The following is a 16,069-nucleotide window of genomic DNA, read 5'->3' as shown; positions in this document are numbered from 1 at the left end:
GCCAAGAGGGTGTAGGAAAATGGCGCACTGACACGGAACACAAAAGTCCAAGTGTTTCAAGCCTGTATCCTCAGTACCTTGCTCTACGGCAGCAAGGCCTGGACAACGTATGTCAGCCAAGAGCGACGTCTCAACTCATTCCATCTTCGCTGCCTCTAGAGAATCCTTGGCATCAGGACCGTATCTCCAACACAGACATCCTCGAGGCGGCCAACATCCCCAGCATATACACCCTACTGAGCCAGCGGCGCTTGAGATGGCTTGGCCATGTGAGCCGCACGGAAGATGGCAGGATCCCCAAGGGCACATTGTACAGCGAGCTCATCACCGGTATCAGACCCACCGGGGTCCATGTGTCCGCTTTAAAGATGTCAGCAAATGCAACATGAAGTCCTGTGACATTGACCACAAGTCGTGGGAGTCAGCTGCCAGCGATCGCCAGAGCTGGCGGACAGCCATAAAGGCGGGGCTAAAGTGTGGCGAGTCGAAGAGACTTAGCAGTTGGCAAGAAAAGAGACAGAAGTGTAAGGAGAAAGTCAACTGTGTAACCGCCCCGACAACCAATTTTATCTGCAGCGCCTGTGGAAGGGCCTGTCACTCTAGAATTAGCCTTTATAGCCACTCCAGGTGCTGCTCCACAAACCACTGACCACCTCTAGGCGCTTACCCACTGTCTCTCGAGACAAGGAGGCCAAAGGAAGACTAGAATTTTTATTATATAATTATCAAAAGGAAAATAGACCGCCTGCTTAGAATATATTACGTTAATACAACAAACATAACAAAATACAGGCCAGTATCTATTTCAGAAATGGGCAAGTTTATGTTTGGACTGGACGACTTTACACACCACACTGTCACGTTAAAAAGATCATTACAGAACCACAGAATCGTTACAGCACAGAAGGAGACCAAGACAAATCCAATCCGGCCCAATCAGCCTCCGCTCAGTCATCAGCAAAGTGATGGAAGGTGTCCTTGACAGTGCTAACAACCAGCACTTGCTCAGTTTGGGTTCTGCCAGGGTGACCCGGCTTCAGACCTTGCTACAATCTTAGTCCAAACATGGACTGAAGAGCTGAATTCAAGAGATGAGATGAGAGTGGCTGCCCTTGACATCAAAGGGGTATTTGACCAAGTATCACAGCAAGGAGCCCTAGCAACATTGGAGTCATACATAGCACAAAAATGATGGTTGTGGTTGTTGGAGGGCAATCAGGGCATTGCTGCAGTAGTTCATCAGGGAGTGTCCTGGGCCCAACCATCTGAGCTACTTCATCAACGACCTTCCCTCCATAAGGTCGGAAATGAAAATGTTCACTGATGATTGCACAGGGTTCAGTCCCATTCGCAACTCCTCAGATATTGAAGCAGTCCATCCAGTGAGACAGCAAGACCTGGACAACAATCCAGGCTTGAGCCGATAAATGGCAAGTAACATTTGCACCACACAAAAGCCAGGCAATGACAATCTTAAACAATGAAGAATCTAACCCTCTCCCTTTGATATTCAACAGCATTAACATCACCAAATCCACATCCACAATAATCATCTCACAACTTACCTACAAGAAACTTGGTATAATATAACTGCAGACTGAAACAGCTCATTTATATAAACAAAATAAACTGTAAAAACAAAAGGATTTTTTTTCCAAAATAAAGGAATATAGTGTAGTCAGTTTTTGAAACCCTATACTGTAACTTGCAGCTTTTTCTCCAATGTACTTCTGAAATGAACCCTCAAGAATAAAGTGCAAATGTACTCTGCGCTGAGACCATTGAAAATGGCTTTTGCTCAAAACCATTAATAACCATACTTAAACTATTGTTGTCTTTTATTTACTTTCTTTCAAGTAGAAGAACTGTTTTCCACACAAGATTTCAAAGCCTGTTAATAAATAGAATTGGCCCGGATTTTATGGTCAGGGGCAAAGGAACTGTGCTCACCGCTGACCTCAAAGAAAGCTGCCCACAAAGGTTTAGCAGGATCCCCCGGCACCAGAGATCTCTAGCATTGAGAAACAGTAAAGTCATCAACAAGCAGGCTGATCAGCCAACAAGACTGTAGAATTCTCATAGACCGCAAATCAGCAAGTAAAAAGCATTGATTATACTTCACTTTTTAATATCATTTTACAGAAAGTGAATTAAAGATTGGGGCATATACACATGGGATTAAGGGAGAAACTGGAATATCAAACAAACGGTTTTAAAAAAATGGTATTTTTATCATGGAACGGAGGGAATGACACTTCAGATTCTAAAATTAGTTTCCAGGGCAAGAGAAATTATTCATCCATAATTATGACTTAGTATGCCATTAAATGATGACAAAAGAGATAGAGAGTAAGATGAAGCAGAAAAGGGGTGTGTGGACACATGTCAGGTTGATAATACAAGTGAGAACCACACTGAATATAGAAAGTTTAGAGGGGAAGTGAGAAAAGAACTAAGAGAAGCAAAGAAAAAGTATGAGAAGAACCTGGCAGACAACATAAGACTGAATCCAAAAGTCTTCTATAGGCATATAGATAGTAAAAGGAGGAGTGGGGCCTATCAGTCACCAAAAAAGAGATTTACACATGGAGACACAGGACATGGCTGAGGTACTAAATGAGTACTTTGTATCTGTCTTTACCAAAGAAGAAGATGCTGCCCAAGTCATAGTGAAAGAGGAGGTAGTTAAGACACTGGATGGGCTAAAATTAATAAAAAGGAGGCATTAGAAAGACTGGCTGTACTTAAAAGTTGATAAGTCACCAGAACTAGAACAGCACTTGAAGGAAGCACTGAGGGTGGCAAGGGCGCAGAATGTACTCTGGGTGGGTGACTTCAATGTTCATCAAGAGTGGCTAGGTAGCACCACTACTGACCGAGTTGGCCGAGTCCTAAAGGACATAGCTGTTAGACTGGGTCTGCGGCAGGTGGTGAGGGAACCAACAAGAGCGAAAAATATACTTGACCTCATCCTCACCAATCTGCCTGCCGCAGATGCACCTGTCCATGACAGTATTGGGAGGAGCGACCATTGCACAGTCCTTGTGGAGACAAAGTCCCGTCTTCGCATTGGGGATAACCTCCATCGTGTTGTGTGGCACTATCACAGTGCTAAATGGGATAGATTTCGAACAGATCTAGCAATGCAAAACTAGGCATCCATGAGGTGCTGTAGGCCATCAGCAACAGCAGAATTGTACTCAACCACAATCTGTAACCTCACAGCCCAGCATATCCCCCACTCTACCATTATTATCAAGCAGGGGGACCAACCCTGGTTCAATGTAGAGTGCAGTAGAGCATGCCAGGAGCAGCGCCAAGCATTCCTCAAAATGAGGTGTCAACTTGGTGAAGCGACAACCCAGGACTACTTGTGTGCCAAACAGTGTATGCAGCATGCGATAGACAGAGCTAAGCAATCCCATAACCAATGGATCAGATCTAAGTTCTGCAGTCCTGCCACATCCAGTCGTGAATGATGGTGGACATTTAAACAACTAACTGGAGGAGGAGGCTCCACAAATATCCTCATCCTCAATAATGGGGGAGCCCAGCACAGTGGCGCAGTGGTTAGCACCACAGCCTCACAGCTCCAGCGACCCGGGTTCAATTCTGGGTACTGCCTGTGTGGAGTTTGCAAGTTCTCCCTGTGTCTGCGTGGGTTTCCTCCGGGTGCTCCGGTCTCCTCCCACATGCCAAAGACTTGCAGGTTGATAGGTAAATTGGCCATTATAAATTGCCCCTAGTATAGGTAGGTGGTAGGGAAATATAGGGACAGGTGGGGATGTGGTAGGAATATGGAATTAGTGTAGGATTAGTATAAATGGGTGGTTGATTGTCGGCACAGACTCGGTGGGCCGAAGGGCCTGTTTCAGTGCTCTATCTCTAAACTAAATCAGTGCAAAAGATAAGGCTGAAGCATTTGCAACAATCTTCAGCCAGAAGTGCTGAGCTGATCTTGGCCTCCTCCTGAAGTCTTCAGCCAATTCGATTCACTCTGCATAATATCAAGAAACGACTGAAGGTACTGAATACTGCAAAGGCTATGGGCTCTGACAACATTCTGGCAATAGTACTGAAGATCTGTGCTCCAGAACTTGCCGCGCCCCAAGCTGTTCCAGTACAGCTACATCTACCCGGCAACGTGGAAAATTGCCCAGTTATGTCCTGTACTCAAAAAGCAGGACACAGCCAATTGCCGCCCATCAGTCTACTCTCAATCATCAGTAAAGTGATGGAAGATGTTGTTGACAGTGCTATCAAGCGGCACTTGCTTAGCAGTAACCTGCTCAGTGACGCTCAGTTTGGGTTCCGCCAGGGTCACTCAGCTCCTGACCTCATTACAGCCTTGGTTCAAACATGGACAAAAGAGCTGAACTCCAGAGGTGAGGTGAGTGACTGCCCTTGACATCAAGGCCGCATTTGACCGAGTATGGCATCAAGGAGCCCGAGCAAAACTGGAGTCAATGGGAATCAGGGGGAAAACTCTCCGCTGGTTGGAGTCATACCTAGCACAAAGGAAGGTTGTGGTTGTTGGAGGTCAATCATCTCAGCTCCAGGACATCACTGCAGGAGTTCCTCAGGGTAGTGTTCTAGACCCAACCATCTTCAGCTGCTTCAATGACCTTCCGTCAATCATAAGGTTAGAAGTGGGGATGTTTGCTGATGATTACACAATGTTCAGCACCATTCGTGACTCCTCAGATACTGAAGCAGTCCATGTAGAAATGCAACAAGACCTGGACAATATCCAGGCTTGGGCTGATAAGTGGCAAATAACATTCGTGCCACACAAGTGCCAGGAAACGACCATCTCAAACAAGAGAGAATCTAACCATCTCCCCTTGACATTCAATGGCATTACAATCGCTGAATCCCCCAGTATCAACATCATGGGGTTACTACTGACCAGAAACTGAACTGGAGTAGCCATATAAATACCGTGGTTACAAGAGCAGCTCAGAGGCTAGGAATCGTGTGGCGAGTGACTCACCTCCTGGCTCCCCAAAGCCTGTCCACCATCTACAAGGCACAAGTCAGGAGGTGATGGAATACTCTCCACCTGCCTGGATGAGCACAGCTCCAACAACACTCAAGAAGCTCGACACCATCCAGGACAAAGCAGCCTGCTTGATTGGCACTCCATCTACGAACACTCACACCCTCCACCACCGACGCATAGTGGCAACAGTGTGTACCATCTACAAGATGCACTGCAGCAACACATCAAGGCTCCTTCGACAGCACCTTCCAAACCCGCGACCTTTACCAACTAGAAGGACAAGGGCAGCAGATGCATGGGAACACCACCACCTGCAAGTTCGCCTTCAAGCCACACATCATCCTGACTTGGAACTATATTGGAACGATATAGTTTTTGACCCACTGTCGCTGGGTCAAAATCCTGGAACTTCCTTCCTAACAGTGGGTGTACCTACCCCACATGGACTGCAGTGATTCAAGAAGGCAGCTCACCACCACCTTCTCAAGGGCAATTAGGGATGGGCAATAAATGCTGGCATAACCAGCGAGGCCTCATCCCATGAATGAATTTTTAAAAATGCATCCAAGGATACTGAGGGAAGGAAGGTAGAAATTGTGGAAGCATTATCAATTATCTTCCAATCCTCCTTAGATACAGGGGTGGTGCCAGAGGACTGGAGAATTGCAAATGTTACACCCATGTTCAAAAAAGGGTGTAAGGATAAACGCAGCAACTACAGGCCAGTCAGTTCAACCTCAGTGGGGCGAAAGCTTTTAGAAACAATAATCTAGAACAAAATGAATAGTCACTTGGACAAATGTGGAGTAATTAAGGAAAACCAGCATGGATCTGTTAAAGGAAAACTGTGTTTAACTAACTTGATTGAGTTTTTTGATGAGGTAACAGAAAGAGTTGATCAGGGTAATGAGGTTGATGTGGCGTACATGGACTTCCAAAAGGCATTTGATAAAGTCTCACATAACAGGTTTGCCAGCAAAGTCAGCGCCCATGAAATAAGACACAGTCGCACCATGGATGCGAAGTTGGCTGAGTGACAGGAAACAGAGTCAGTAGTGAACAGTTGTTTATCAGACTGGAGGAAAGTATACAGTGGGGTTCCCCAGGGGTCAGTACTAGAACCACTGATTTTCTTGATCTATATTTATGACCTAGACTTAGGTGCACAGAGCATAATTTCAAAAATTGCAGATGACATAAAACTCGTAAGTATTGTGAACTGTGAGGAGGAAAGTGACAGACTTCAAGTGGACATAGACAGGCTGGTGGAATGGGCTGACACGTCGCAGAGGAAATTTAATGCAGAGAAGTGTGAAGTGCTACATGCGACAAGGGGCAAAATAAAATAAAGGGTACAATTCTAAAGGGGGTGCAGGAGCAGAGGGACCGGGGGTGTACGTGCACAAATTGTTGGAAGCTGACAGGGCAGATTGAGGAAGTGTTTAAAAAGTCATACAGGATCCTGGGCTTTATAAATAGAGTTAGAGTACAAAAGCAAGGAAGTTATGGTGAACCTTGATAAAACACTGGTTCGGCCTCAACTGGACTACTGTGTCCAATTCTGGACACCACACTTCAGGAAGGATGTGATGATATTAGGGATGATGCAGAAAAGATTTGCGAGAATGGTTCCAGGAATGAGGGACTTCAGTTACATGGATAGATTAGAGAAGCTGGGGCTATTCTCCTTAGAGAAGGTGGAGAAGAGATTTGATAGAGGTATTCAAATTCATGAGGAGTCTGGGCAGAGTAGATAGGGAGAAACTTTTTCCATTGGCAGAAGAACAAGAGGTCACCAATTTAAGGTGAATGGTAGAAGAACCAAAGGCAACATGAGGAAAACATTTTTATGCAGCGAGTGGTTAGGATCTGGAGTGCACTGCCTGAGAGTCTGATAGAGGCAGATTCAGTTGTGACTTTCAAAAGGGAACCGGATACTTATCTAAGAGAAAACAATTGGAGGACTACAGGGAAATAGCAGGGGATTGGGACTAGTTGAGTTGCTCTTGCAGAGAGCACAAAGGGATAAATGGCCTCATTCTGAGCTGTAACAATTCTTTGATTCTATTCTAAAAATCTCAGATACACCCAAAGTCCCCTCTACCTTTTTGTTGTGTGCAGCCTATTCATTTAAGTGTGCAATACTTTAAAATTTCTTTGTGCTGCCACACGAGGTATCTTAGAGGACGACTTGTGCTCAGCCTGCGCGATAACTTCCAGGTCACTGCTCAGTCGCACAGCTGAGAGGGAGCATTGGTTACACTCATTCAACAAGATTTAACTTTTGCAGTGTTAATTACAATGAAAATGGTGCATGAAAACTGAAGTTCACAAATCCCTGAAGATGCACTGAACAAATATTTTAACTGCATTTCCAGGATTCTGCAACCACTGACAACACTAAATTCGATCAGCAAATCTACTTGTCCCATACAAGCCTGTGGAAAAAAACACAAACATGCATGCCGCTGCATGCATTTTACAGACTTGAGTGTGCTAATAAACTCTGTATAGAGTTTCATAACTTACAGTCCAAAAAACTAAAAGGCATTACTGCACCATACAAGTTTCAACAATGCTATGTGTAGAAGTGGTAGCACGTAATAACTTTTGAATATTTGGATTAATTATCATAAAAATCACAGTCACGGCAGTTTTACAAAGAAAAATATCTATGGACCTCAAAAGAAAGTTATTGTGCATTGTTTTTAACAATTAATAGAACTATGCTCGAGGCAGTGAGGACTCGTGTTCTTGCCAATTATTTTCCTACAGAAAGACACAGAATTTTCTATAATTTTTACAAGTATTATGTACACCATCCTACATACCAACCCTCTGCCAACAGTTACTCAATCATATCTAAATAATTACATTAATTCATAACAATCCAATACTGTTCTGGTTAACTGTGTGCTCAACAATGTGGTAACATGAAGAATGAGTTGCAGCTAACCAGGACTATGATTTTCAGTCTATGTCAATTATCCTTACAATAAACTATATGACAAAAACAGCCTTCAATGTTTCATTCTTGATGCAATACCAGAAAAATGACTGCAGAACTGGAAGAGTGAAACCAGTAGTACTGTTGCAAAAACACACCAAGCCAAGTAAATTATAAATTTGTTTTTGGTTAATCAGTACAACCTCAATCTACCTGCCACACTTGCGGCATGCACACACACATCAACATTTCACATATTTTTTTCAAAAGGTGGCCTTTATCAGTCAATATTTTCCATACGTTTTCCCTTGAAAAAATGGATTAATCAGAAAATAAATGTTTCCATATTAAAATTTTAGCTTGCATTCATACTACAACTTTATCAGGTTTCCGCTTTGCACTAAGACTTAAAAAGTTGCTTTTGGTCAACTAGGTATCTGATATATGAGGAGACCCATCAAATTTAAAATGCTCCATAATCAAGCCACTGATACCTGGCATAGCTTTTGTTGCCCAATATCTTGTGCACACTCTCGCCCTGTAGCCACTCAGCCCATTTACCAAAGCCCACAGAACATAAATACAAGTTGACAGAGACAAGACTTAGGGATCCCAAGTGTGTATAGGAGCCCTGCTGGAGTTTGATCAGCTAAAAACGTGAAGCTGATCAGAGCTGCTTCCCCCATGTGTCCAAATGGAACAACCTTACTCCTTAGAACACTGGCTTGCTGGATTATGTGGAGTCAAGTGAGAAGAATCCTAGCTCCCAGTGCAAGGTCTACACCTTCAGTTTCCATTCATGGGCCAGACGGCTGGTCAATCATCAACAGTGCATCTGCTGACCTGATTGGGTCAGTTATTGGTTTACCGCCACAATTATTTGATTTGCTTCCAAACTTCTGATGCCAGGTATGACATTTGGAACCAGCTCAATCCCAAAAGATCCTACTTACCTCCCCCACAGAAGATTGTTACCAGCTGCTTGTTAGACAATTAACAAGCACAGTTTATGTGCCTTCGCTTGCTGGGTAGCAGCATGATCTTTCTTTTGGGCCTCCTTATCTCGAGAGACAATGGATACGCGCCTGGAGGTGGTCAGTGGTTTGTGAAGCAGCGCCTGGAGTGGCTATAAAGGCCAATTCTGGAGTGACAGGCTCTTCCACAGGTGCTGCAGAGAAATTTGTTTGTTGGGGCTGTTGCACAGTTGGCTCTCCCCTTGCGCCTCTGTCTTTTTTCCTGCCAACTACTAAGTCTCTTCGACTCGCCACAATTTAGCCCTGTCTTTATGGCTGCCCGCCAGCTCTGGCGAATGCTGGCAACTGACTCCCACGACTTGTGATCAATGTCACACGATTTCATGTCGCGTTTGCAGACGTCTTTATAACGGAGACATGGACGGCCGGTGGGTCTGATACCAGTGGCGAGCTCGCTGTACAATGTGTCTTTGGGGATCCTGCCATCTTCCATGCGGCTCACATGGCCAAGCCATCTCAAGCGCCGCTGACTCAGTAGTGTGTATAAGCTGGGGATGTTGGCCGCTTCAAGGACTTCTGTGTTGGAGATATAGTCCTGCCACCTGATGCCAAGTATTCTCCGAAGGCAGCGAAGATGGAATGAATTGAGACGTCGCTCTTGGCTGGCATACGTTGTCCAGGCCTCGCTGCCGTAGAGCAAGGTACTGAGGACACAGGCCTGATACACTCGGACTTTTGTGTTCCGTGTCAGTGCGCCATTTTCCCACACTCTCTTGGCCAGTCTGAACATAGCAGTGGAAGCCTTACCCATGCGCTTGTTGATTTCTGCATCTAGAGACAGGTTACTGGTGATAGTTGAGCCTAGGTAGGTGAACTCTTGAACCACTTCCAGAGCGTGGTCGCCAATATTGATGGATGGAGCATTTCTGACATCCTGCCCCATGATGTTCGTTTTCTTGAGGCTGATGGTTAGGCCAAATTCATTGCAGGCAGACGCAAACCTGTCGATGAGACTCTGCAGGCATTCTTCAGTGTGAGATGTTAAAGCAGCATCGTCAGCAAAGAGGAGTTCTCTGATGAGGACTTTCCGTACTTTGGACTTCGCTCTTAGACGGGCAAGGTTGAACAACCTGCCCCCTGATCTTGTGTGGAGGAAAATTCCTTCTTCAGAGGATTTGAACGCATGTGAAAGCAGCAGGGAGAAGAAAATCCCAAAAAGTGTGGGTGCGAGAACACAGCCCTGTTTCACACCATGAGCAGCAGCATGATAAGCTGCACAATTCGCCATAAAATGTTTGATTGTACGGCTATCATCCACCAAATTACAGCATAAACACACACCATGTTCCACTGAATGGTGGCCCCAGCAGTTGGAGTTGCGAAGATTAGGCAGCAGTTGCTTGCCTCTCTATAGCCCAATTATGCCAAGTTCGAGTCCTGGATAAGGGAGTGTGTGTTCTTCTACCCAACCTACAGCTAATGTCTTCCAGCGGACGTCGTCCTAAGTTTCAGTGTGTCTGCATCAGTTGTACGACAGGCATATACTTTGAGCATGCATCATGCCAGCCACCTTGTTGTTGTAGATGTCCAATTCCAATGCTGCATATTAGCAAGCCTTTATGTGAGGAACTTCAGTAAAGAAAAATGCCTGTCATGAGGGCCAATGTTCTTGTTAAGCTACACGACCACGCAGTAGTGTGGAAGGTATGACGCACTCCTTGTTCCGTGATAAATAATGTGCATGTGCAGCCACACCAAAAAATTGAAAGGGACTATGCACAAGAACCTGGCTGCATTCAACAACAAAATTATAACAGGAACATTACATACGTCTGATTCCCACCCCAGGATGGGTGGTTATGTGCCACAACACTCTCTTCCTGCACCTGCAGCATGGTCTTGAATCTTGCACGTGGGCAAAAGGAATTACTTCTGCTGCATGTCTAGCTGTCGCTGCAATAGGATGTTGCTGTACACATACAATAGTGTATTCATTAAGGGCGGCACAGTGGCGCAGTGGTTAGCACCGCAACCTCACAGCTCCAGCGACCCGGGTTCAATTCTGGGTACTGCCTGTGTGGAGTTTGCAAGTTCTCCCTGTGTCTGCGTGGGTTTCCTCCGGGTGCTCCGGTTTCCTCCCACAGCCAAAAGACTTGCAGGTTGATAGGTGAATTGGCCATTATAAATTGCCCCTAGTATAGGTAGGTGGTAGGGGAATATAGGGACAGATGAGGATGTGGTAGGAATATGGGATTAGTGTAGGATTAGTATAAATGGGTGGTTAATGGTCGGCACAGACTCGGTGGGCCGAAGGGCCTGTTTCAGTGCTGTATCTCTAAATCTAAATCTTACTGAGCTAGCAATCCAGGTGCCTGGATCCAGAACACGAGTTCAAATTCCAACACACAACAGACAATTTGAATTTAGTTTTCATAAAAAGCAGATATCTGTAAAAGTGACCATAAAGCTGTCGAATCGTCATAAAAAGCCAAATAATCCTTACGCAGCCTGGCCATATGTGACTCCAGTCCCACAACAATGTGGTTGACTCTTAACTGCCCTCTGAAGTAACCTAGCAACCCACACATGCCACACACATCAGAAGTGCGATGATACAACATTCACAGGCAAACTCTGAAGAATTATGAAAAGATTAACTTAGTCTTTTAAAAAAATGAATCTTTATTTTAAAAAGTGAACAATGGTCCAGAATGGCCACCGAAGAAAAATGGGGAATTGCCTTTTGTGTATTCAAACAGTCTGACAAAGACAAAGGACAAATCTTCAAAGCCAAAAACTGTTAATGAAATCCATCTTACACCTACCCTAAAAACATTTCACAATTGAGTGTCTTCTTCTAAAACAAAGGAAGTGTGTAGTAGCAACGTCCTGGACCATTGTATGATCACATGGGTAAGAAACCAGAATGTCTCCTAACAGGAGGTGAGAGGTGACACAGTTTTACCCTGGAACAAAGACAGCCAGAGAGAGAGAGACTGACACAGAAGGTGAAGCTACTTGGAACAGCTGGCATTTTAGCAAGCCAGAAAACACATGCCCTGCTGAAAAAAATATGACATCTACATAACAAAGCAGAGAGAGCTGGAAGTGACCCACCATCCTCAAGTAAGAAATCTACAATCATCTCAGTGCTGTAACTATCTGGAACTTGAGTCTCAAGAAAATGTAACAAGCTTATCGTAACCCTTCTCCCCCACAAAAACCCACCTACCTCTTCCCCTTCTCTATTTGTTTCTTCTTGTGTATGTGTGCAAGCGAATGCATGAGTGAATGAGGTTGCAACTATTTTGTGATAAGGCATACTGATCAATAAACAATTGACTTTCCACTTTTTAAAACCTACAAGAAAACCTGTCACTGTCTAGTTGAAAAATAAAACACCAAGTGACTAAACTCTTAATATAAATACTCTTGCTGAGGACAGGAGAGAGCTGAACAGTGGGAACCACCCGCATCACACCACGTGGCTAGAACAAGCTGGGGGCTCAAAGCTGGGATCTGAACTGCCAGACTAATGGGAGGAAAATTGACCTCTAAAATTGTGGAAAAATAAACAAACAGGTTCTCTTGTATTCTTCTGTTTTTTCTCTACAATGCTAGAAACAAAAACGATGGCCACGTTTAATGCTAAGGAGTTTGTAGAGCGGGGAAAGGTATCCCATGATAAGTTAAACAAATTCAGTATTGAAGATTTAAAAAGCTTAACTGTAGAGGTGAGAATCACATTCAGACAAAAAGCAAAGAAACCTGAACTGGTGAAAAGTCTAGCCAACTATTTTAAACTTATCCCTGAACTAAAGAATCAGAGTCTGAAAAAAAATTTGAGCTAGGACCCAGTTACAGTTGAAAAGGGAAGAGCTGCAGCTTCAAAATGATTTAGATGTGAATATAGGAGGTATAAACAGTAAGCTCGCAGATGACACAAAAATTGGTGATGTCGGAAATAGTGAGGAGGAAAGCCTTAGATCACAGGATGATATAGATGGGCTGGTAAAATGGGTGGAGCTGTGACAAATGGAATTTAATCCTGAGAAGTGTTAAGTGATGCATTTTGGGAAGACGAACAAGCAAGGGAATATACAATGGAAGGAAGTACCCTAGGAAGTACAGAGGGATCTTGGTGTACTTGTCCATAGATCACTGAAGGCAGCAGCACAGGTAGGTAAGGTGGTTAGGAAGGAATATGGGATACTTGCCTATATTAGCCGAGGTATAGAATATAAGAGCAGGGAGGTTATGATGGAGCTGTATAAAATGCTAGTTAGGCCACAGCTGGATTACTGTGTACAGTTCTGGGCACCACACTATAGGAAGGATGTGATTGCACTGGAGAGGGTGCAGAGGAGATTCACCAGGATGTTGCCTGGGCTGGAGAATTTCAGCTATGAAGAGACTGAAAAGGCTAGGGTTGTTTTCCTTAGAGCAGAGAAGGCTGAGGGGGGACATGATTGAGGTATACAAAATTATGAAGGGCATAACTAGGATAGATAGAAAGAAACTTTTTCCCTTAGCGGAGGGGTCAATAACAAGGGGGCATAGATTTAAGGTAAGGGGCAGGAGGTTTAGAGGGGATTCAAGGAAAAAGCTTTCAGTCAGAGGGTGGTTGGAATCTGGAACGCAATACCTGAAGAGATGGTAGACGCAGGAACCCTCACAACATTTAAAAAGTATTTAGATGAGCACTTGAAATGCCATAGCATACAAGGCTACGGGCCAAGTGCTGGAAAATGGGATTAGAATAGTGAGGTGATTGATAGCCGGCACAGACACAATGGGCCAAAGGGCCTGTTCCTGTGCTGTATGACCCTAAAAGGAACTGGAAGAAAGGGAGTTTCAGAAGAAAAAAGAGGAAAAGGAGATGAAGTTGAAAATGGAAGAGATGTAATTTCAAAAGGAAAAAGAGGAAAGAGAGTTTCAAAGAGAAAAAGATAGAGAGATCTAAAGAGAGGAAGTGGCAAGAAGGTTTGAGTTAGAGACTGTAAACCCAAAATGAAAATGCTGCTAATCACTCAAACCTTAACCCCAATTCAATGCAAAACTTTGATGTGCTGAGACACTCAAGGTTAGTGACAACATGTAATGAGGAGGAGGTTGAATCATATTTTATCTCATTTGAGAAAATAGCTACGAGGCTAAAATGGCCGAAAGAATTCTGGACTCTCCTCTTGCAAGTAAGGTCACGGGTAGGGCTCATGAAGCTTTTTCCCTCTTATCAGAAGAAAGTTCCTCTGATTATGAACAAACTAAAACTGCAATTCTAAATGCTCTAATATGAGCTGGTACCAGAAGCATATAGACAGAGATTCCAACACACCCGGAAAAAACCCACACAGACTTGCACTGAATTCAAAAGAATCAAACATATTGCTTTTGATCGCTGGATATGGTCTCTCAAGCTAGAAGCTGGATATGAAAATTTAAGAGAAGTGATGTTGCTAGAAGAGTTTAAAAATAGCATCCCAAGTAGTATAAGAACCTACAACGAAGAACAAAGAGTCATAAGAGTAAGGGAAGCTGCAAAAATGGCCAACTGTGAATTAGTACATAAATCCCAACTCTGAATTAATTTGGGTCCAGTAACTCATAAGTTAGGGAGAGACAGCAGGGATGCAGAGGAAGCAGAAATGGGCTCAAGAGAAAAGGAGAGCATTAAGGAAAACCCAACCAGTCTCCAACATTTAAGAGGAACCCAGTGGATAAACCAGTAAGGGTCCGCCCAACATGTTCCCAGTGTGGTAAATGTAGCCGTATCCAGGCAAATTCCTTCTCAAGGGCAATAAATGCTGGCATAGCCAGCGAAGCCCACATTCCCCACTAATGAATAAAAAAAAATTGTTGGTATGCAAAAAACCAGCAGGAGGTGCTGCAGTCAAGCTTGTGGCTGTGAAAGTTAGATGCCTGTGTTCTAACGACAGCAGAACACATAGCAGTGTAAAAGAGCATTCTAATGAAAGGCTACTAACCTGAAACGTTACCTCTGCTTCTCTCTCCACAGATGCTGCCTGACCTGCGGAGTATTTCCAGCACTTTCTGTTTTTATTTCAGATTTCCAGCATCTACAGTATTTTGCTTTTATATTCGTGTAAAGGAGCGTAATCGAGTGCAGTAACACTACATATGAAAATTACAAAGTATATTGCAAAGGTCATACTTTTATAAAGTGCCTGTAATTATACGGGAACGTTATAAAGAATTAAATATAAAGATACACAACGGTTGAAATGTGAATCCAAATAATGGAAAACATTTAAAGGTGAGGTCCATAGCTTTTACTGGACCTGCAGTTGTTCATTGTGCATTTGGCGCCGTTAACTATTAAAGTAACTGAAAACTTTAACCTCTCAGGATGTGGTTACACATCCCCAGCAGTTTGAGGTCAATGCACTGATTTAAAACGGAACAATATCCTGTGCAAATATAGTTGATACGAGTGTTGTTGCATGCAGATATTCCACACTGGAAGTTGCTGAGGGAGGGTTTGGAACTTTGTGTCAGTCAGGGTGAGCGCGCGGAGCTGCGGACCGTGGGAACGGCTCATCCCCGCGTCATGCTGCAAACTGGGGCAAATACATCAGAGCCAGGCCCGGGGATAAGCCTGGCTGTGGATTTAATCAACTGACCGTATGTGCTGCATAGCTGACCTCCACAAGTTACAGTCAATCCCCAGGCTGACCCCCTTCCTCCTCCAGGCGGAGACTGCATCAAACTGGAACATTTACCAACAGCTGCAGCTTACCGAGCATCGGCCGCTCCCTTTTACCTTCTTCCCGGCCCTTCTTCACTGACAGCCTGGGTTCGATCACCTGGCGGCCGGGGAGCAGTTGAGTGACAGAACGGCCGGGGGCGCGCCAGAGAGGAGGAGAAGCAGGGATAGCTCGGACAAGCGCGCTCCCACCACACACAAACCACATAATGCACAGAAAAACATACATTCATAATACATATATAGGTTATTGCTCAATATATAAGCAATGTCCACACGCCGGCTCCCACTTAAAAACACAGAAACTAAAGATTCACAAAGACACAATATGCACTCTAACTCTAATCAACAAACCTGTCTGAAAAGATGGAACTCGTTAACCTCATCTAAAATAGCTCTGGGGAGAACCCCTTTGAAACTGA

General features: G+C 44.2%; 1 protein-coding gene across 1 annotated transcript in view; it reads right to left on the bottom strand.

Annotated features, from left to right (window-relative positions):
- LOC137373065 (LIM domain-binding protein 2) overlaps positions 1–15,787 on the bottom strand; it is a 586,094-nt gene extending 570,307 nt beyond the window's left edge. The window contains exon 1 of the mRNA XM_068037868.1: positions 15,681–15,787. Within this exon, the coding sequence (XP_067893969.1) occupies positions 15,681–15,687 (7 nt within the window). The 5' untranslated portion in view covers positions 15,688–15,787. The remainder of the gene's footprint in view (positions 1–15,680) is intronic.
- Positions 15,788–16,069: the final 282 nt, after the last annotated feature.

Source organism: Heterodontus francisci, chromosome 1, assembly GCF_036365525.1.
Source record: "Heterodontus francisci isolate sHetFra1 chromosome 1, sHetFra1.hap1, whole genome shotgun sequence".
Taxonomy (NCBI): Eukaryota; Metazoa; Chordata; class Chondrichthyes; order Heterodontiformes; family Heterodontidae; genus Heterodontus; species Heterodontus francisci.
Note: the sequence above shows the minus strand (reverse complement) of the source record. Positions and strands in the feature narration are given on the sequence as shown.